The following is a 21,721-nucleotide window of genomic DNA, read 5'->3' on the forward strand; positions in this document are numbered from 1 at the left end:
GCATCTCTGTGTCTTTCCAACTCACGTCCCCAGCTGCCTGGGGGCCCTGGCTTCTCAGCCTGTTGCTGGGACCAGCAGGTCCTCAGCATCCCTCCTGATGGCCCAGGGTCTTTGGACGGTTCCTTGTGGCACCCAGTGTGCTTTCTCTCCTACCTCATCCCTTACACAATCCTCACAGACCACCCTAGTGTCTTCTGTAGCCTGCTTCCCTCCTGGGGGAGGTGGGTCTTCCGTGGCTGTTACCTCCCTGCAAGCTCTCAAGGCCTTGAGCAGCTCCAGACAGGTCCTAAAGAGGAGACCATTCCTGCAGGATGAGGACCACTGTACAAGCTGGGAGCTAGAGAGCTGCGTCCCAAGGTGACCAAGTCCTTTTGAGAGTGTCAGTCAAGGGAGGGCTTTGCATACAGGGTGCTTTGTGGTCCCAGCTGGTCCTATCTCTTTCCCTTTTGTTTGGAGGAAATAGACAATTGTTAGGGACATTGAATTATTATAATTATTTTTAGCGTTCCCCCTAGAGAGTGAGAGGTTTTTAGTATCAATCACAAATAAAGTTAATTTTAAAAATAAAAGTTGCCTGACTTAAGAACACTCCCTGTGGCCTGAGGGATGCTTGTCTCATATATTTAAAACTTGTGTCACTGGGGCTGGGGAGATGCTCAGTTGATTCAGAGCTCTCCTCAGACCCCACACAAAAGCCAGGCAGGCTGCTGCGCTTTTGAAATCACCTGGTGCGGTGGTGAGGCGGCAGACGCGGGGCCTCTTGGGGTTACTGGCTAGGCAGTCCAGACTACTCAGCAAGCTCCAGGTTAGTAAGAGACTCTGTCACAAAAAGTAAGTAGCCAACCAACCAGCCGACCAACCAGTGAACTAACTAACTGACTAAGCAAACCAAAACACAATGTGAATTGTACCAAAGACCAACACACCCATGTGATTATACGAGCACTTTCCCCCACAAGAACAAAGACACAGACACCCCCTACACTCATACCCACACACATTCCACATATAAACATACATACCATACACACAAATACCACACACAAACCATACACACATACACACAAATACAACATACAAATGTACACACCACATATGTACACAAATACCACATAGTAACCACACACACACACAAATCCACATATAAATATGCATATATAACACACAGAAATACCATATACAAGCATACATGCATGCCACACACACACACACACACCATATACAAACTTACATGCCAACCCCCCAAAATACCATATGCCACCATTCCCACAAATACCGCATCTATCCCATACATACCACATACAAGACACACACATACACAAATACAACATACAAACATGAATGTCACATACACACACACACACACACAAATACCACACATACACGAAGACCATACACAAACATACATACATATCACACGCAAATACTACATACAAACATACATACCAGCTCCAATGTCACATACAAACATAACACGCACATGTTCATGCTGAAGTTGTGTCACTCTCCAGGACTTCTCGGACGAGGGATCATAGAGCGGAGTGTAGTCCTGAGAGTGTGGAATGTTGCAGGAAGTGAGGTTCCCTGGGAGGTGACCCAGGCCTCCATGCCCACTTCAATATCTTGTGATTGTTTTAAAATGTATTATTACAAATGGAGAAACTGAGATGAGAAGGCTTGCCCAGGTTGCCACACAAAGCAAGTCCACTGCGTGGTCCATTACTGTCCACACACTTGGGGGGGCAGCTTGACCCCCATCTTAGCTTGCTCCATCCCTCTCTGCGTGTGGGCTGATAGCATTTGGGCAGACATTGGGTCTCTGAGCAGCTGGCAGCCAGCTGTGCCCAAGGGCAGTCTCCGGGTGGTTGCGCAATGCTCACAAGCTCTCCACATATAAGGCCGCGCTCCCCATAAGCAGAAGCTGCAAGCCAGGCCCTGAGATGGAAGCCAGGCTGCCCAGCATCACCTGTGGCCTCTTCCTGGCGCTCCTGCTGCAGGCAGAGTCTACAGCGGTGGAGCTGGTCCCAGAGAAGGTGCCTCTTTCTTCTTGGCTTGGAGGCGCTAGTGGGGCTTAAGGGGGAGTCAGATAGGATGGGAACAGAGCGCATGGCCATTGTCAGTCTGTCCCCTTCCGTCCAACTCCCAGTTGGTTGCAACATAGCAGGCAGGCAGCGTGAGGCCCTGATAAAGCTCTGAGCTCTGTGGATCTCTCCCTTGCCTGAGTTCTCTCATGTGCCACCTGTGTCGAGGCAGTACCTGGTGTCCTCAGGCCTGTCACCTCTGGGTCCTTGGCCATTTACAGATTTCCGGTCCCTTCCTGCTTCCTGGTTCATAAGGGTCCCATGACCCTATCTCTGGGCACCGTGGAGCCGTAAGAGTATTTCTCCCTCTATTGCCCCACATCCTTCCTGAGGCTGCCAGATTCACACTGTAAACTCAAAGGAGTCAGGCTTTGGGGGGGGGGGCACAGATTTTACAAGTCTCAGCTGATGTCCTGTACTCTGGGAACACTGCCACTAGGGAGGTTGAGGTTGGTAGAACCATGCGTCGGTCAGCGTGCGGGCTGGAGGCCTGGGTGCTTGCTCCCCACACGTGTTGGAAAGGTCTCCTGACACACCAGAAGTAAGCCCTGTGTCAGCATCTTCTGGAAGGGATATTTCTGTCTAGTGTCCTGAAAGTTCCCCTGGGAAGGAAAACGCGGCTGAGGACAGGTGGCTTTTCAGTCTCGTGACTATCAATTGCCTCTCAGAGCCCACCTACTCCTGCCCTCTCTAGCCAGAAGCTGGAAACCCAGTTGGGCTTGGCTGCACAGGGCCCGGGATAGCTCTAGTTCTGTTCTCTAGATCACAGGATTCTGGAAGGAAGTGGCTGTGGCTTCTGACCAAAACCTGATGCTGAAGGCTCAAAAGAGGGTAGAGGGTTTGTTCCTCACAGTCAGTGGGAGGAGCCTCACTGTAAAGGCTGTGTACAACAGGTGAGAGGCCTGCGACACATGGGGATGTGGCCTGCTGGGAAGGGACAGCCATATACACGGTTGGAACACAGACAAGGCTATACCTCTTTGAGTGGTGGGACCATCAGTTTGTGGACTAGCCTTCTCCATGCCCACCTGCGCCAGCCCTTCAACCCCAGAGGAAGCTGGATCTCAGGCTCCACGGTCTAACTCTCTGCCAAAATAGAAATAAGGGCTTTAGAAAAAGCCCTGTTGTTTTATAAGAAAGTGTAGGTGGTAGAAGCTGGCCGGCTCTCTGAAGGTGAGAGGCTGGGACCGCCTGCCCCATGCATGGCTCCTTCCCCATGGGCCCCTAGGCTCGCTCTAGCACACTCCCCAGCTTGACCGCGTCCTTTCTGAAGTCAGGCACCACCCAAGAAGTGCCCGGCAGGTGGAATACAGGCTGGCTGGTTCCTAACACACACTGTGTTGCTTTTCAGCTCAGGAAGCTGTGTGACAGAGACATCAGTGGGGTCACAAAGAGACTCTGTAGGGGAATTCACTTTTCCTGGTAAGTGCTGTTGCCTTGTTGCTGAAGTTGCAGGTGCCTGAGCCTGGACAGCTCCCTCTGCCTGAGGCTCTCTGCGCCTGTCCATCCTTGGTGGGATTCTTAAGCCCTGGTCTCAGGCCCCTCATCTCTACTGGCGTGTGCTGAGCTGACCTTCAGAGGTTGTCTTCCCAGATGCCACAGGCATGTCCCAGCACTAGACAGAAGCAGAAGGCAGTTAGAGTCTGCAGATCCTGCCTTCAAGGTCGGCCCCCTGGAGTGTTCAGGTCTGAGCAAAGCTCCCTAACCCTCCCTGGCTCCTAAAGGCCACAGAGAGATCTGCGTGCTGGACACGGACTATGAGCATTACGCCATCCTGAAGTTGTCCCTGCTCTGGCAGGGCAGGACCTTCCAGGTCCTCAAGTACTTCAGTAAGTTCAGCCTGGGGTGGAGGGTGGGGGTGGCTCTGCCCTGAGGCTGCCCCCTTGGGTTGCCAGCCTAACCCTGCTGTGGCCCACAGCTCGGAGCCTTGAGAATGAGGATGAGCCAGCCTTCTGGAGGTTCCGGGAAATGACAGCAGAGCAAGGCCTCTACATGCCGGCCCGGCATGGTGAGCGCAGCCCCTGGGGGAGGATGCTGGACCAGACCCCGGGGATGGGGGCTGCAGCCCTCCTGACTGTGCCAACGCTGTCCCATCCTGCAGGGAGGTGCGCTGAGCTCTTGAAGGAGGTGAGCCCCTGCTACCCTTGCCTACATCGCAGCCTGGCCCTCATGAAGCCCTGCTGGTGCAGCTAGATCCTGGTCCTGGAAAGGCGGGGGTCACCCATCCCTCCTCCAGTCAGGACAGCCAACAGCCCTGATTGGCGGCTTCAGATGTAGCTGTTTGTAGTTTGGAAAGAGCAGTCTGCCATGTGACCCTAAGCTGTCAGGCCGGGCCCTTGGGTGTGTGATAGAACTAGGTTGGGGAAGAGAGGTCCCTTGTTTGTCCTGTTGTGTCCTGCAAAGCTGTGCAGAGTTCCGAGCCAGCTCTCCCCTTCTGTGCCCTGCCAGTGGGGTGTGTGTCCTAACACCATGCTAATCCACAGCCTAAACAACCTCACTGTCACAGCCCAAGCCCCAGAGGTTGACCTTACGACCCAGTTTGCAGATAGAGTCTCCAAGGCTCAGGGAAGCAGGGCTTTGCTAAAGCCAGGCATCTGGGGCACCAGGAACCTAGCTTGTGACACTTGACCAGTGCCTCAGGGTCCCTGAAAGCCACACAGGTGGCCCTGAGCTCTGCTGTTCTGCTTACAGGGACTGCTCTGAGTAGCTTCTGTCCAGGCCTGTGTCTGCAGCCCCACCTACCTGGCCTCTCCTGCTCCTGCACTCGGATCTCCTGCACTTGCTCCAAATAAAGCCCACTGCCAAATGCCGCCCAGCATGTTTCCTGGGGACAGGGAGAGGGGTGGCAAGAAAGGTCCTCTGCATTTCCCATGAGTGCTTGTGAATGTGCCTCATACACATCTGCCTGTCCTGGACTCTCACTAGACAGGGTCCTGCTTCGCCCTGCCCTGCACTGCCCTGCCCTGCCCAACTCATGCTGCCCTGGCAGTGGACCCCACGGTCCCCTTGTCATTCTGTAACCCTGTCCATCCCGCTCATGAGCACCCTAGGAGGCTACACACAAAGAGGAGAGCAGATCTGGAGCTCTGTGGTCATCTGGGTAGTGGAGAAGCAGAGAGGTGCTTTTTTTAAAAGCCTGCCTCTGCTGGCCACGCCTTTAATCCCAGCACTCTGAGAGGCAAAGGCAGGTGGATCACTGTGAGTCTGAGGCCAGCCTGGTCTACAAAGTGAGCCCAGGACAGCCAAAGCTGCACAGAGAAACCCTGTTTCAGGGGCAGGGGGGAGGGGCAGGGAGCAAGGGGCAGGGGGCAGGGGATGGGGCAGGGCGCAAGGGCCAGGGGCAGGAGGCAGGAGGGAGGAGCAGCGGGGAGGGGATAGGGGGGTGGAGGGGAGGGGGAAGGAGGAAGTTGGGAGGGGCAGGGGGCAGGGGGCGGTGGGGAGGCTTCCTCGAGATCAAGACCATGCTGGAGGCACAGCCTCCAGTAAAGGTATGCAGAAATGCAGGGCTCCTAATCCACCTTCTTGGCTCCCTATCTCTGTACCTCTCTTTTGACACATCCCTCTGCGGTGCCTGTTCTCCACTGGGCGCATGCGGGCAGCTGATAATCAAAAGACAAAATAGAATCGGTACCAGGGCCCCTTCCCTGAGGCCAGGATGGTGCTACACTCTGGAGATGGCAGCGGTATTGCTGTGGCCACTGTGTGTATCTTGTTGGAGGATGGGTGTGGCGGCATGCAGTTAGCAGGATCCTCAGGGGCTTCTTTATTGGTGGCTCACACCTTTAATCTCAGCACTGGGGAAGCAGAGGCAGGTGGATCGACATGAGTTTGAGGCCAGACTGGTCTACAAACTGGGTCCAGGACAGCCAAGGCTACACATCTCGAAAAAAGACAAGACAAAACAAACAAACAAAAGCCAAAGAACAGAAAAAGACAGAAAAAAAAGCTTTCCATTTCTCCTGAACATTCCTTTGAGCAGAGATTGTCTAAGAATCCAGCTCCTTACCGGTGAGTGTGCAGCCCCACCCAAACTCCTGCCGCTAGGGGTTCCCCAAGCTTATTTCATTGGCCTTCGGTGATCTCAAATTCTGGCACGAGATTTTTACGTCTTCACGACAGCTCAGCTCTGAGCAGACCCAACACTCTTTTGAGGTTGGAGGAGTCAAGGAAGATTGGAAACCTGGCTGAGATGAGAAGGGGCTCAGGCATAGCCGCAGTGGTTGCCTGACTTTATCTGGACTCTCTCAGAATGGCTAGGGACTGATTTTCAAGAGATATGCTGGGGTCGGAGGTGTGGGGGGGGAGCAGAGGTGGTGGTGCTGGAGAGATGGCTCAGAGGTTAAGAACACAGCCTGTTCTCCCAAAGGTCCTGAGTTCAATTCCCAGCAACCACAGGATGGCTCACAACCATCTATGAGATCTGGTGCCCTCTTGTGGTGTGCAGGTGTACATGCAGGCAAAACACTCTACTTAATAAATAAATCTTAAAAAAAAAAAAAGAAAGAAAGAAAGCAAACTTTAAGAGAGAGATGCTGGGAAACTGGCTTGTGTTTTTTGTCAGAAGAAAAGACGGTGTACTGGGCCACCAGAAAATCCAACTGACCAGTGCTCTGTGTGCATTAGCGGTCCCTTCCTGCCTGGGTCTGAGCCCTGCATCATTTTTATATTTATTTTTCTTTCTTTCTTTCTTTCTTTTTTTTTTGTTTTTGGTTTTGTTTGTTTGTTTGTTTTATGAGACAGGGTTTCTCTGTGTAGCCTTGGCTGTCCTGGACTCACTTTGTAGACCAGGCTGGCCTTGAACTCACAGTGATCCCTCTGCCTCTGTGTCCCGAGTACTGGGATTAAAAGCGTGTGCCACCACACCCACCCATTTTTATATTTCTTTTTAAAAAATATTTATTTATTTATTTATTTATTTATTTATTTATGTATACAGTGCTCTGCCTACATGTACACCTGCAGGCCAGAAAAGGGCATCAGATCACATTACAGATGGTTGTGAGTCACCATGTGGTTGCTGGGCAGTGAATTCAGGACCTCTGGAAGAGCAGTCAGTGCTTTTAACAGCTGAGCCATCTCTCCAGGCCCCGTTTTTATATTTATTAACTGTTTTCCCTGCCTTCTCCCTGTCCCCTTTCTCTCACTCCTTATCATTTGAGCACTGGCTGTAGTTGGCAATATTCCTCTACCGTTGTCTGTGCCCTGCAGGGTCAGGGTCTGGGATATCCCTAGGTGGTGATGTTGCAAGGGGCTGTCTCTTTGCTGCTGTGGAGCCTGCACAGGTGGCCCGGCCCTCTGTACCCAGCACATCACCTGGAGGCTGGAGATCATGGTCTCTGTCCATAAAGACAAATTTACGTGTAAAGATAATGCCAGGGTAGCAGTGCTGACTTCAGCCCAGGCATGTTGGCTGTTCGACTACCGTGACTTCTTCAAAGCACTCAGTAAGACAGTCATAGCGCTGGAGGGGTCACGGTGTTCTAGCCCACTCCTTAACAGTCTCAGCCCATTGAGCATAAAGCCACACAGATTCAAGCATGCATGGCTCCAGTGTCCGCAGTCCTGCCCCCGCCATCTCCGGGCCTCTGATACTTGGGTCACCTGCTACAGCTGGAGGAGTTGTGCCCGTAACAGGTCTTCAGCTGCTCTGTATCTATGACCAGAGCCTGCCAAGGGGCCTTGGTGGAGCCTGCCACCCACACACATCTGAAAAGACTCAATTCAGTCGTTGAGTGGGCAGAGGCATACATGAGTGGACACCCAGAGGCAAGATCTGTGTCTCCTCGAGATGGTTTCCTGAGGCCCTGCCATCCAGTAGGTGGGTGAGCCACCTGGCTGGTTTATGGTGTGCTTCCAAGCCAGTTAACCAGAAACTTCCATGCCTAGTCCAGGCACCCACGGGAAAGGATATAAAGCTCAGTGGGGTCTGACCCAAAGGCTGTGGCTTCCTGTGGTTGGGGAACTGAACCCAAGTGCCCAACTGCTAGGCCTATGGAGAGCATCATGTTTTTCACCCTGCTGGGTCTGTGTGTGGGGCTGGCAGCTGGCACCCAGGAGGCAGGGCTGAAGAGCTTTGACTTAAACAAGGTAGACACGGCCACAGTGAGCCAAGCTCAGTGCTTTCCCGTGGGGGTTGGGCCCTGCCCAGACTCGGCCTTCAAGACTCTACCATGAGGGGTACCCTTTACTCCTGAACTCTCCAGGCGGTTACATTCCCTTGGAAGGGAGGGGGACACAGAATGACTCTCGGGGGGGTCCCAGATCCCGGATGATGGCCATTCCTTCTCTGTCCTCATCCTCCAGTTTTTAGGCTTCTGGTATGAAATTGCCTTTGCCTCCAAGATTACTGCCTATGACTCGGCACCCAAGGAGGTGAAGATGGGCGCCATGGTTGTCAACATGGAAGAGAACCTTCTAGCTCTGACCACCACCTACTACAAGTGAGTTAAGGCCTTGTCTACAGCCGTAGAGGAAAGCTGGGGTAGCCTGTACAGTGCTCTCTGCTTTCTCTAGAGATATGTCTGCCCCATGCCTGTGCCTCAGCCCCAGCTATAGAGAAGGGCATGAGGAGGCGACTATTTCAGATGAGACCGGATGTCTTTGGCATCCTGGGTGTCCCATTGTCTACCAAGACAGTTTTGACTTACAACTCTATGATCCTGTCAGGAGTCTGACCTCCAGACCGCCACCCTGGACTCTGAGCAAAGCAAGTAACTGACAAAGCAGTTTTAAGGTCCAATTTCCTAGCTCTAGGGTCGTGGGACATGCCAACTTCTGACTGACAGACTGACAGGCCTGAGGAGAAGTGAGGCAAGGCTGGCCTGTGTCATCTCTCCATCTTGGCACTCAATCCAGCAGCATCAAGGTTCACGCGTATCCACTGGCCAGCTGTGCAGAGCCAGACTGCTCCTGCAAAGACACGTGCTTGTCCCTCTTCTCAGAGTGTCCCTTGAAAGTGTGTCATTTCATCACAGGGTGGCCCTCAGTTATGTATGTGTCTCCTCAGAGATGGGTCTCTTTCAGCCATGCATGTAGTGTGTGCTCAGATGTACGGAACCATGTTTCTCTGAATGTAACCTCGGGTGTGATTCCTCTCCCTGTACGGTGTGTCCTGGGTTCTCTGTCTGGTATATAGCCCACCTTGGCTTCAAATGGCAATCGTTTCGGCTCAGTAGCCCTCACCTCCCCGTGTTGGGATTCCCGGCTGGCTTGCCTCACTTGTCTTTTGTAGTGAGGACCACTGTGTGCTGGAGAAGGTTGGGGCTGCTCAGGCAGACCATCCAGGGAAGTTCAAGGTCACCAGAATATCAGGCAAGGACGCTGTCCCAAGTTTGGTGGGTATGGTAGCGTATCTGGGGGCACTTTCGTTTACTCTCATTGAGTACCTACCACTGTTCCATGTGGCTGAGGGCCCTGCTTCACTGGGGGGTGTGGTTTGGTGTATCCTGACTGTAGCTCTCAGTGCAAGGCTGCCATGCCCAGATGTCAGGAACCTGAGTGGCTGTCCCTGTAGCCACTGTCATCCTCTGCCTCTGCCAGGGCTTTGGCAGCGTCCTCTCTAACATCCCAAGTGTGACTCAGCAGTCATTTATCTGGGTCTGTGGGGATCACTGCCCTCCTTTCAGAGAGTCCCTCAGACTCTCAAGGCCCATTCCAGGCTGTCCCAGTGTTGTGGGCACATGCTTATATGTGCCTATGTGGCAGGCAGATGCACAGCTGGGAACCGAGAGGCCTGCCAGGCAGGTGAGAGGGTGCTTAGACTTCTGTTCCATTCCCAGGAAACAAAGAAGTTGTCGTTGTGGACACTGACTACAAGACCTACGCCATCATGGACATTACTTTTCCGGTGGCTGGCGAAGTCCAGCGGGCCATGAACCTGTACAGTAAGTCCAGCCTGGTCTCATTTGTGGAGGTGGGGTGGGCGCCGCCCCTCCTATGCCTGCTTTCATTACCTGGGGCAGGGGATAGGAGAGAATCCAGGGCTACACTGGGGAGGGGAAAATGTCTGTGGTGCTAGACCCACAGTCACCTGCAGGCAGGAGCTTAGACCACACCGATGAAGCCCTGAGCAAGTTCCAGAAGAAAGCCTTGGAGCATGGGTTTTCGGCAAGAGACATAAACGTTCTCAAGCGTGACTGTGAGTAGGCCTCACTGGGGTCAGAGACCCCCAGAGGTGGGCAGAGACCTGGGCCTGCCCTCTCTCTTCCTTGGATTAATCACCCGGCTTTTGTCCACAGTAACCTGCGTGAAGAGGTTGCAATCAGTGAGTCCCCGAACTAAGCTGGGACTGTGCTGGGCATGGGGGTGGGGGTTTGCAGGGGTGAGGGGGTGGGGGTTGGGTAGGGGTGGGGGGTGAGGGGATGGGGGTGGAGGTGGGGTAGGGGTGGGTGGTGGGGTCGGTGGGGGGCTCCTACGTTCGCTCCATCATTTCGGGAAGGGTGCAGAGTACACTGGTCTGGTATCTGCGGGCAAACTGGGTAGGGTGTCGGATTACACTGATGGAGCAGGCAGACTCAAGTTCCAAGTTCTGGAGCACGGGCTGCCGGGAGGATCAAGCAGACTCAGTTATCCTCCCTAGGCTAGCTCTCCTCTGGGCACAGCTACTGGGGTGAGGGCTCCATGGTGGGGTCTGATGCTCTCCTGCCTCCATCTCATGCTGCCCTGTCCTCCAGGCGGTTGAAGCAAAGTCCTCCTGAGGAAGGTGAGCTCACGTCCTCCGTTCTACACCGCAACCCACTCCCTCGGGGTTCTGACACTAGATCCTGGCCCCGGTGGCGTGGACACCCCCTCCTCTGATCAGGACACCCGGCCGCATTGCTTGACACTTCCAGAGAGGCTTCCGTTTTGTGGTCTGGGAAGGGATGTAGTCTGCAATGTGAGACCAAGCTGTCTGGCCAAGTCCTAGGAGGGAAATGGGTGGATAGATGTGTGTGTGTGTGTGTGTGTGTGTGTGTGTGTGTGTGTGTGTGTGTGTGTGTGTGTGTTGGGATGGAGCTGGGTGGTAGGCCCCTTGTCCCCACTGCTCTGCCCAGTACAGATGCTCAGGACTACTGGTTGACTCTATCTGTTCCAGTGATGGCAGGGAAGGGAGGTGGGGGTGGGTCAAGAGGAGATATAAACCCTATTGGAAGTCTTAGGCTTCCCTACATCCAGTGCTGTGCTCATCCACCGCCAGCATGACCTCACATAACCACAACCTGTTTCCTAGATATTGGCAGTATGACTCACCGATAGAGAAATTAAGGCTCAGGGAACCAGTGCTTTGTCACAGGACTCTAGCCTGTGAGCCTGACCAGTGAATGCCTCAGGGGCCCTGGAGGCCACACGTGGCTCTGAGCTCTGCTGTTCTGCTTGCAGGCACCCATCCGAGGCGGAAGCAACAGCTCTGCCTACCCGGCCTCTCCAGCTGCTCCCCAAGGGGTCCCTGGCACCTGTGCCAAATAAACCTTGCTGCCACATGTTGCCTAGCGTCTTTCCTGAGGGTAGTGAGCAACGACCGGTGGGTGGCAGGGATGCACATGTGCGTCACTGTCCGCAGTGACCCGTGTGAATGTGAACACGTCGCATCTGTCTGTGAATATACATGTGCGTCACCACAGTGACCCGTGTGAATGTGAACACATCGCATCTGTGAATACGCTGTAATGGACACACCGCACACACCTGGATGAGGCTCTGCTGACGGATGGGCTGACTCAGGCCCACAGCCCCACCCTCACTCCGCAGGTCTCTTGTTCTCTTATGATCTGGAAGGAGCCCTAGCAGGCCAGGAGCAGAGCCGAGCAGGCCTCCTCTTATGGATTCAGTCGGTCTCTCAAATGGAAGGGGAATACTTCCTATATTTTCCTAAGGCTCCCTACCGTGTAGAGTTCAAATCCCCATCTATTGTTTCCAAGGCCTTCCTGGACACCCCTGGTCTCTGCTTCCCGACTCCCTCCCTCCTATCTGGCCCCGTGTCTTCTGCCCAGCTGTGTCTAAAGCCACCGCTGTCTGCTTGCCCCGCCTCTTTCACTGCCACTGCAGCGAGGGGCCAGAAAGGACAGGGATGTGGGGGTGATCTGAGCACCAGGCCCACCCCCCCACGCCCCTGTGCAGATGGGTTTCTGTTTGCAGAATAAGGTAACTGGAATCTCCCAAGAGCAGCATCCCAAGGCAGAAGCAGAAAAGTGGTACCTGGGGTGGGACAGTGCTGTGGAGTATGGAAAGCCAGCCCCGCTAGAGTGCAGAGATGTTGTCGACTCCCCAGGTATCCAGAGAGGCCCACAGAAGGAAACCAGTACACTCCTCAACCCTGAGCCAAGTGCCAGGGACAGAAAACTCAGGGAAGGCATTTGGAGGTGAAGCTCTGAAGTGCTAAGGGTACTTGGAGGCATCGTGATTTCCCTCAGATCTTCTGGTCCCACACCAAAGCCCAGGAACTTAGGCCCTGACTGGACTTCCTGCTAGGTTTAGCCTGCTATGACCCATAACAGATGCACCAGAGTGGCCCCCAGCCACAGTCTATCATTCCACGGGGCTGGAGTCCACAGTCATGGGCCAGCGAGCTCATTATCAGGGCTGGGGGACGTGGCGCAGTCAGTGAAGCGCTTACCGTGCAAACGGTCCAATCTGAATTCCATTCCATATAACCATGTAACAGTACCAGGCACTGTGGTAGGTACCTGTGATGCCAGCGCCGAGGAGGGGGATGCAGAAGGGTCCCTGGGGCTTGCCGGCCAAACTGTGTAGTCAAGTTGTTGGGCTTCCGGTTCAGTTACAGGCCCCGAATCAAAAACACGAGGCAGAGTGTGAGTGAGGGAGATGCCTAGTGTTGCTCTTTGGCCTCCACATGAATGGACACACACAACTGCACACACCCTCATAGGCAAACACAAGGAAGTCCACTTTTAGATAAGGACTCTCGTCCTGGCTCATGGACATGGAAGTGGGGGACGGGGTGCTTTGTGTGGTCAGGCTCCCCTTGCAGAGAGCCACAGTGATTGGTTCCGCTGGTGCCTCACTTACCAGAAGCATACATTCCGGGCCCTAACAAAGTTCACCTTGCAGAGGGCACAGAATGCAGGGCTTATGTTTATGTGCGTGGGTGCTTTGCCTGCGTGTATGTCTGGACACCACATGCACTCAGTGCCAAGAAGAGGGGGTTGGGTCCCTGGAAGTGGAGCGATAGGTGGTTGTGAGCTGCAGTGTGCATTCTTGGGCTTGAACCTGGGTCCTTTGGAAGAAAAACCAATGCTTTTAACCATGGAGCCATCTCTCCTAGTTTATTAGTAACCAGGCTTCATAGGAAAGTTACTAGAAAGTTACACACAGGATTTCTGGGAGAAAAAAAAAAATGATTAGCACGGGGAAAAAGAAAGGATTCATGAATGTTTAAATAAATAAAGAAACCAATAAGCAGATAGAGAAATCAGCACAAAGCAGACTGTAACAAGAGTTAAAGAGAGGGGTGTGGCCGGGTGTGGTGGCACATGCCTGTAATCCCAGCAGGCACATCTCTGAGTTGGGGCCAGCCTGGTCTACAAGAGAGTCCAGGACAGCCAGGGCTACACAGGGAAACCCTGTCTTGGAAACAAACAAACAAACAAACAAATAAACAGAGTAAAGGGAAACCTCAGAGCTGAAAGGTCATTGGAGGACTTAGCATCAGATTGCACAAACAAATTCAATGTCCCAGTCTGAGACGAGAGGAGAGAGGACTGAGGTTATGTCTGTGGTCCCCTGGGCAAGAGCTGGCCAAGCTCTTTAGACACATTGTTGAGCTCCAGGTGTAATGAGGGACACCCCCCACCCCTGATGCCAGCCTCTGGCCTCTCCATGCACGCACACTAGCAAAGCGGCCAAAGAAATAGAAGAGCAAGAAACAGGTAGAAACATATTTGAATCAACAGTGTCTATATTAGTTACTTTTCTCACTGTGACCAAATTCCTGAAGAAAAGCAACTCCCTGTTTATGAGGGCCCTGCATCAAACAAGGGAAGGCATGCAGTGAGACTCCTCAAATCTTTTTTTTCCCCTTGCATGTACACCTGCAGGCCAGAAGAGGGCAACAGATCTCATTATAGATGGTTGTGAGCCACCATGTGATTGCTGGGAATTGAACTCAGGACCTTTGGAAGAGCAGCCAGGGCTCTTAACCTCTGAGCCATCTCTGCAGCCCCATGACCTACATCTAAGGTAGGTCATTCCTCTTTAGTTAACACCCTCAGAGACACACCCAAAGGGGTGCCTCACCCAGGCCAAAGGCACATATTAATCTACTTATGTTGACAAAGTTAGCCACAGTATCCTAAAGTTTAGGATATAAATTTTATATAGATAAGAGTGTAAAAATATTTTATAAAGTTATAAAATATCAAATTATTCCTAAACTTAAAAACATCAACTTAGAGTCCCAAAATTGCAGCCAGCACTCAGGGAGCCAGACACAGGCAGATCTATGTGAATTCACGGCCAGCCTGGTCTGGGACAGATAAGACTTACACAGAGAAACCCTGTCTGGAAAAAGTGAAAGAGAGAGGGAGGGAGGGAGGGAGGGAGAGGGGGGAGGGGGGGAGAGAGAGAGAGAGAGAGAGAGAGAGAGAGAGAGAGAGAGAGAGAGAAGAGAAAGCAGAATAAAATAAAGAAGCGAACTCATTTTTAAAAATCCCATGCATGGATATCACATTCTGCATAACAAAGCCAATGCTTTGGAGGCAATATATATATATTTTTTGGTTTTTCGAGACAGGGTTTCTCTGTGTAGCCTTGGCCATCCTGGACTCACAGGCTGGCCTCGAACTCACAGAGATCCGCCTGCCTCTGCCTCCCGAGTGCTGGGATTAAAGGCGTGTGCCACCACGCCCGGCTTGGAGGCAATATTAAAAGTCAAGAACGCACAGGAAACAGGAATGCAGATGCCTTCCTTCCCATGACAGGCAGCACGATTCAGGACAGAAGGACATTTCTACATGGTTCAAAGTAAGAGAGATGGTTCAGAGCACTGTCTGCTCATCCCAAGGTCCTGAGTTCAATTCCCAGCAACCACATGGTGGTTCACAACCATCTATAGTGAGATCTGGTGCCCTTTTCTGGCCTGCAGGTGTACATGCAGCCAGAATAAATCTTAAAAAAAAAAAAAAAGAAAGAAAATAAGAAAGACAGACAGACAGGCCATCAGTTTAGATTCCAATTTTTAGGGAAAACAGTCTTCAAAATGAAGACAAAATATACTTTAGATAGTAAAATTAGAATTTACCTCTAGTATATCATTAGTTCAATTAATACATGCTAGAATGTTCTTTGTGAACTGAAAATCTCTAAGAAGTCAAAGCTCAGCTCAGGAACTTGCAGACTTGGCCAGTAAGATGGCTCAGAGGGCAAAGTTGCTTGTTGTAAAAGTCTGGTGACCTGAATCTGACCCCAGAACTTCCGGTGGAGGCAGCAGTGTTGGCTCAGGACACCCAAGGCCAAGTTCTCAGCACAAAGGGAATTGATTTGCCCCAGAGGGACAAAGGGGCGGGGGAGAGGAAGGTAAAGTCCGGCAAGGGAGAATGGGAAGAAAACAGGGGAGAGGGGGCGGGGTGCTTGTGGGGGTGGGCAGCAGCAAGGACTGACTACATAGAGAGGGAAACGGTGTGACCCATAGACAAAACAGCAGTTTATAAAGATCCAGGGGGAACCATGCTGTTAGGATGAGGTGTTTCATTTTAACTGGGCATGCTTTAATTAGAGCAACCACAGGGGGCTTTGATTGCTGGACTTCAATACCGTGATAGCTGGACCTTGGCAATCAGCCTCAGGAGGAGGAAGTGGCCAAATAAGGGAACGGACCTTAGTGGCGCTAGCCTTAGGCTTGTAATCTAATGGTTTTAGCAAGCTGAGGGAACAGGTGAAGGACAAGACCTGCCAGAGCCATGCTTGCCACGCTCAGCTGGCCAGAGTCCCTTCAGGAGGGAACCAACTCTGGAAAACTAACTTCTAACCTCCACATGTATATCACACACACACGCGCACACACACACACACGCGCACACACACACACACACACACACACACGCACAATAATCTCAGGCTATCTTGTTCCTTTTAATAGTCATTTGCTATTAACTTCTGCGTCTGACCCAGCAGTCTTGTGACTAGATAACACTGTTGGAATGGGAGTTAAGTTTGACACAAACTCCAATCCTAAAGTTAAGAACATCTGAGGCCCGTACAAATCTTCTCCCTGTTAAAGATAAGATTTGGACCCTCTAAAACATGTCCTGAACTGAGCCGGGAGTGGTGGCACATGTCTGTATCCTAGCACTCGAGAGGCTGAGGCAGCAAGATCTGGAGTTTTAAGTCAGGGAGACCTTGTCTCAAGACACCACCACCACCGTCACCGTCACCATCATCACCACCACCACTAACAACAACCTTCACCCCTTGTAAATGCAATCTGTTCCTGCATCTCTGCAGCCCACTGGCTTGCTGACCTCTTTTATACTTGTGTCTATCACTTTTTGTTTGCTTTTCTTTTTTTTAGTTTTTCAAGACAGGGTTTCTCTGTGTAGCCCTGGCTATCTTGGAATCACTCTCTAAACCAGGCTGGCTTCGAACTCACAGAGATCCACCTGCTCCTGCCTCCTGAGTGCTGGGATTAAAGGCGTGTACCACCAGCGCAGGACTCTGTCTCTCACTCTTGAGACTAATTTGTTCATTTTACTTGGAGACCCTGTGAGATTTCCCTTTTATTTATTTATTTATTTATTTATTTATTTATTTATTTATTGGGGTTTTTTTTGAGACAGGGTTTCTCTGTGTGGCCTTGGCTGTCCTGGACTCACTTTGTAGACCAGGCTGGCCTCAAACTCACAGCGATCCACCTGCCTCTGCCTCCTGAGTGCTGGGATTAAAGGCGTGTGCCACCACGCCCGGCCTTTACTTTATTTTTTAAAGACGTTATTTGTCTTTATTTGTGCATGTGCGTGTGGCTGCATGAGTTTGTGTAGGCAGGCATCCACAGAAGCCAGAACGTGTCAGATCCCCTGAAACTGGAGTTAAAAGGACTTGGGAGCTGCCAGATGTGGGGGCTGGGAATGGAAGCTGGGTCCTCTGAAAGCGCAGTTAGTGTTCTTAACCACTGAGCAATCTCTCTAGCCCCCTGTTTTCTTTAATACTTGTCTTAGTTATGGTTGTTTTCTTGTTTTTGTTTTTTCGAGACAGGGTTTCTCTGTGTGGCCTTGGCTGTCCTAGACTCGCTTTGTAGACCAGGCTGGCCTTGAACTCACAGAGATCCACCTGCCTCCGCCTCCCGAGTGCTGGGATTAAAGGCATGCGCCACCACACCCAGCTTAGTTATGATTTCTTTCCTGTGATAAATCACCATGACTTTGGTTTGGGGAGAAAAAGGGTTTATTAGGTGTATAAACGTCAGGCCACACCCTATCCCTGAGAGAAGTCAGAGCAGGAAGTCAAGGCAGGAGCCTGGGGCAGGAGCACTACTTAGTGGCTTGCCTCCATAGCTTCTTCAGCCTTTCTTCTTTCTTTCTTTTTTGCCTTCCAAGAGGGAGTCCTTTAACAGATCACACAGACAGGAGACCCAACAGGCCAGCAGCACCTGGCTTGCAGGCCCAGGTGTGTGTGTGTGGGGAGGAGCTAGGGGTGGAAGTGGGAGGGGGCTGGAGAGATGGCTCAGAGGTTAGGAGCACTGACTGCTCTTCCAGAGGTCCTGAGTTCAATTCCCAGCAACCACATGGTGGCTCACGACCATCTATAATGTGATCTGATGCCCTCTTCTGGCCTGCAAGGGTACATGCAGGCAGAACACTGTATACATAATAAATAAATAAACAAATAAAATGCAGCTGGTAACCAAGTGTGGTGGTACATGCATTTAATCCCAGCATTTGAGAGGCAGAGGCAGGCAGAGTGATGTGAGTTCAAGGCCAGCCTGGTCTACAAAGTGAGTCCAGGACAGCCAAGATAGAGAAACCCTGTCTCGAAAAACCAAACCAAAAAATAAAATAAAATAAAATAAAAACCACAGCTGCACTAATTCTTCACTTCCACAGCAAAAAGGAACCTGGGCGAGCAACTTACTGTAGAATTTACAGAGAGTTGACTCTGAAAGCACACCCTTGAGGGGGTGAACCTTCTGCTGAGCTGTCTGCACGCAGTCAACAGGTGGAAGGCCCAGGTTAGCCCACAGAGGAACAACCCTCTTAGTTTACACACATGTCTACTCACCCTAGATAGGAAACCACCGCAGTTCAAAGCACAGATACATCAAAGTCCAGCTTGGTGAACCAATGAGTTTTATTGGGGATATTTACAGGAAAAAATGGATGTCTTAGGGCTTCTATTGCTGCAAAACCCATGCCCAAAGAAAGCAAGTTGGGGAGGAAAGGGTTAATTTGGCCTACACTTCCAGATCACAGTCCTTCATAGGAGGAAGTCAGGGTCAGAGCTCAAGCAGGTCTGGAACCTGGAGGCAGGAGCTGATGCAGAGGTCATGGAGGGGTGCTGCTTAGTTTCTCTGGCAAATTAAGAGTAAAAAAGGGCAGGTTTATTTGAGGTCAGCTCTCAGGTGGATGTACCAGTCCCTAGGGACCATGCATACATACATAGGTATATACAGGTATAGCTGTATCTAGCCAGCTAGCCAGCCAGGCAGGTAGGCAGGGCGGGAGGCAAAAGTGGCCAGCAGCATCGGCAAGCACACACACATGGAGAGAGAGTACCCCGGGGGCGGGGGATAGTAGGGGTGGGTGGGTGAGGGGGGCTTTGGGGTATAGGAAGCCCCTGAGTTAGAAAGTTCAGGGTAGAGAGCAGGGTATGCCAGCCCTACCCTGTAACAGGTAGGGACTGAGGAAAGCTGGGAGAAACTGGAGGCCAGCCTGCTTTGACGTGTTAAATAGGCACCTCAGCTGCTTGTCCCAGATCTGAAAGCCAACACTGTCTACAGGCTCAGCCAGCTTCCTTATAGAACCCAGCACCGCCAGCCCAGAGATGGCACCACCCACAATGGGCTGTGCCCTCCACTTTGATCACTAATTGAGAAAATGCCCTACAACTGGATGTCATGGAGGCCCTTAGTTCCCCAACTGAGGCTCCTTTCTCTCTTATAACCCCAGCTTTGTTTCAAGTTGACACAAAAAACCAGCCAAGTACAATGGGTGAGGGGTTACTTACAGGAGCAGAGATGACTTAAAGACAGATGCATCACTAAGGCCCACCCTAGCATGGGTGACAGACAGCTTACAAAGCTGGGAACCTGGAGCCCACTGCACAGCCTGTAAGTAGCGCAAAGGTTGGAGAGCGTCCTTTCCAAGTGACTGGTCTAAACCACTTCCAGGCAACTGGTCTGGTCTGGTCTCAGATTCCTTTCAGCTTGCCCTGTCTGAGAGTCTTCCTCCAAGCTCAGCTTCTTTCCTCTGAGAAGGACTTTCATCTTCTATTACTTACTCAAGGGTGGGGAGACTAGTGAATCTGGTCAGTTTCAGGGACTTCCTGAAGCTATTTTGAGTTGTTTACTTTCCTGCTTTGAGAGCTTCCTGAAGGATGGACGGAATGTTTATCTCATAGGAAGCTGATACACAACACTCTCTGTCTCTCTCTGTCTGTCTGTCTCTGTCTGTCTGTCTGTCTGTCTCTGTCTCTGTCTCTGTCTCTGTCTCTGTCTCTGTCTCTCTCTCTCTCTCTCTCTCTCTCTCTCTCTCTCTCTCTCTGTGTTTGTGTGTAAGAGAGACAGAGAGAGACACACACACACACATAGAAAAGAGTCAGATACAAAAAACCAGCAAGACAGACAGGAGGAGCAGCTCCATATTTCTTATCAGGGCAATAATTCTATCATAGGGGCTCCAGCCTTATAACTTAACCTAACCGGGCCACCTCCTCATACCATTTTGTTGAATTGTGGAGCATAATGGAGTGTCTGGCTCTGATCTCTTTGGTGGTTTAGGACCCATCCACTCCTGAAGGAACCCTTGCTTTTTGCACCCTCCCTCAGTAACCCAGCTCTGCGTCTCTGGAACATTGATATGGGTCATTCACTGTCCTTGAAGTTGGTACCTGTTCTTTGAGGTTCTATCATAGGGTTATTTTAGCTCAGTCTCGGGTCTTCTTTCTTCTGTACAGGTTGAACCCCACAGGACTCTGCGAACCTCAGAGTCCCAAAAGAAGCTTCATTTTATTTTGGAAGATTTATTTGTGTATGTATGTATGTGTGTCTCTGTCTGTCTGTCTTTATGTCATGTGTGTGCAGGTGCCATCAGGGGCCAAAACAGGATACTGAGGACCGAGCTCTGGTTCTTTGGAAGAGCAGCGAGTTGAGCCATCTCTCCAGCACTCCCCCCACCCCCACCCCCGGGGAGAGATTTCCTTTTTGTTTGTTTGTTTGGTTTTGGTTTTTCAAGACAGGGTTTCTCTGTGTAATAGCTCTGGCTGTCCTGGAACTCACTCTGTAGGTCAGACTGACCTTGAACTCATGAAAATCTGCCTGCCTTTGTCTCCCAAGTGCGGGGATTAAAGGTGTGCGCCACCACCGCCCAGCTGGGAGAGATTTCTGTAGGTTAAACTTTTGTTTTTGGTTTTTCGAGACAGGGTTATTTTGTGTAGCCCTGGCTGTCCTGGACTCCCTTTGTAGACCAGGCTGGCCTCGAACTCACATCGATTCACCTGCCACTGCCTCCCAAGTGCTGGGATTAAAGGCATGCACCACCACGTCTGGCTAGATTAAACTTTTTAAAGTTACCGTAAAGCAACTGTAATATCTTCCTTCTCTCCTTCCTTCCTTCCTTCCTTCCTCCTCCTCCTCTTCTCCTCCTCTTCTTCTTTTTTTTTTTTTTCTAAAATTTATTTATTTATTTACTTATTTATTATTTATACAATGTTCGGCCTGCATGTACACTTTCAGGCCAGAAGATGATATCAGATCACTTTATAGATGGTTGTGAGCCACCATGTGGTTGCTGGGAATTGAACTCAGGACCTCTGGAAGAGCAGTCAGTGCCCCTAACCTCTGAGCCATCTCTCTAGCCCCTTCTTTTCTTTTTTTTTTTTTTCTTGAGACAGGGTTTCTCTCTGTAGTCCTTGCTATGCTGGAACTCACTCTGTAGACCACGCTAGCCTCAAACTTAGAGTTCTGCCTGCCTTTGCTTCCTGAGTGTTGGGATTAAAGGCATGGCAGAGGCAGGTGGATCTCTATGAGTTCAAAGCCAGCCTGGTCTACAGGGCTCTTACACAGAGAAACTGTGTCTCAGAAAACCAACAAAACAAAAACGACTCTGTGGATGAGTGAGAGACTAGCTTAGCAGAGCAATCGCAGGGAGTATGCGGCTAAGGTCTTGGCTGGAGGCAGGATTCCCCTACCAGCTCCCCCACCCCTCCAGTATGGCAGCCCAGACACATCCCATCCAGAACTTCTGCTCTTGATAACAGCTCCAATGACTTGATGGTGGATAGCCCAGGCTGCACACAGCTCTCAGGGGAGCCTTGGGGACCAGGCTGCACACAGCTCTCAGGGGAGCCTTGGGGACCAGGCTGCACACAGCTTTTGAGGAGCCTAAGGGTCTGATAGGCCCTCAGGTGGATGTGCCCCAGCTGGAGAAAGATGGAGTGTGTACAGATCCAGGTAGGGACAGAGGGGACAAGGGCTGGCTGCTGGAACCAGTGGAGGC

General features: G+C 51.4%; 2 protein-coding genes across 2 annotated transcripts; both read left to right on the forward strand.

Annotated features, from left to right (window-relative positions):
- The first annotated feature begins 1,927 nt into the window (after positions 1-1,927).
- LOC127207021 (epididymal-specific lipocalin-8-like) lies at positions 1,928-4,274 on the forward strand. Its single transcript, XM_051166311.1, has 5 exons — positions 1,928-2,033; positions 2,844-2,974; positions 3,433-3,503; positions 3,806-3,910; positions 4,000-4,274. Exons 1-5 carry the CDS (start codon positions 1,941-1,943, stop codon positions 4,272-4,274), a joined length of 675 nt encoding a protein of 224 aa, XP_051022268.1. The 5' UTR covers positions 1,928-1,940.
- Positions 4,275-8,043: 3,769 nt separating this feature from the next.
- On the forward strand, positions 8,044-10,226 carry LOC127207022 (epididymal-specific lipocalin-5-like). The gene is made up of 5 exons (XM_051166312.1): positions 8,044-8,168; positions 8,385-8,521; positions 9,313-9,392; positions 9,860-9,964; positions 10,117-10,226. Exons 1-5 carry the CDS (start codon positions 8,073-8,075, stop codon positions 10,224-10,226), a joined length of 528 nt encoding a protein of 175 aa, XP_051022269.1. The 5' UTR covers positions 8,044-8,072.
- Positions 10,227-21,721: the final 11,495 nt, after the last annotated feature.

This window comes from Acomys russatus, chromosome 24, assembly GCF_903995435.1.
Source record: "Acomys russatus chromosome 24, mAcoRus1.1, whole genome shotgun sequence".
NCBI classification, from domain to species: Eukaryota; Metazoa; Chordata; class Mammalia; order Rodentia; family Muridae; genus Acomys; species Acomys russatus.

Coding starts and splice junctions, on each gene's coding strand:
- LOC127207021 (XM_051166311.1), top strand. CDS start 1,941: ATGGAAGCCAGGCTGCCCAGCATCACCTGTGGCCTCTTCCTGGCGCTC. Junction 2,034..2,843: donor TGGAGCTGGTCCCAGAGAAG/GTGCCTCTTTCT, acceptor TCTGTTCTCTAG/ATCACAGGATTCTGGAAGGA. Junction 3,504..3,805: donor AGGGGAATTCACTTTTCCTG/GTAAGTGCTGTT, acceptor TGGCTCCTAAAG/GCCACAGAGAGATCTGCGTG.
- LOC127207022 (XM_051166312.1), top strand. CDS start 8,073: ATGGAGAGCATCATGTTTTTCACCCTGCTGGGTCTGTGTGTGGGGCTG. Junction 9,393..9,859: donor CAAGGTCACCAGAATATCAG/GCAAGGACGCTG, acceptor TTCCATTCCCAG/GAAACAAAGAAGTTGTCGTT. Junction 9,965..10,116: donor GCGGGCCATGAACCTGTACA/GTAAGTCCAGCC, acceptor AGTCACCTGCAG/GCAGGAGCTTAGACCACACC.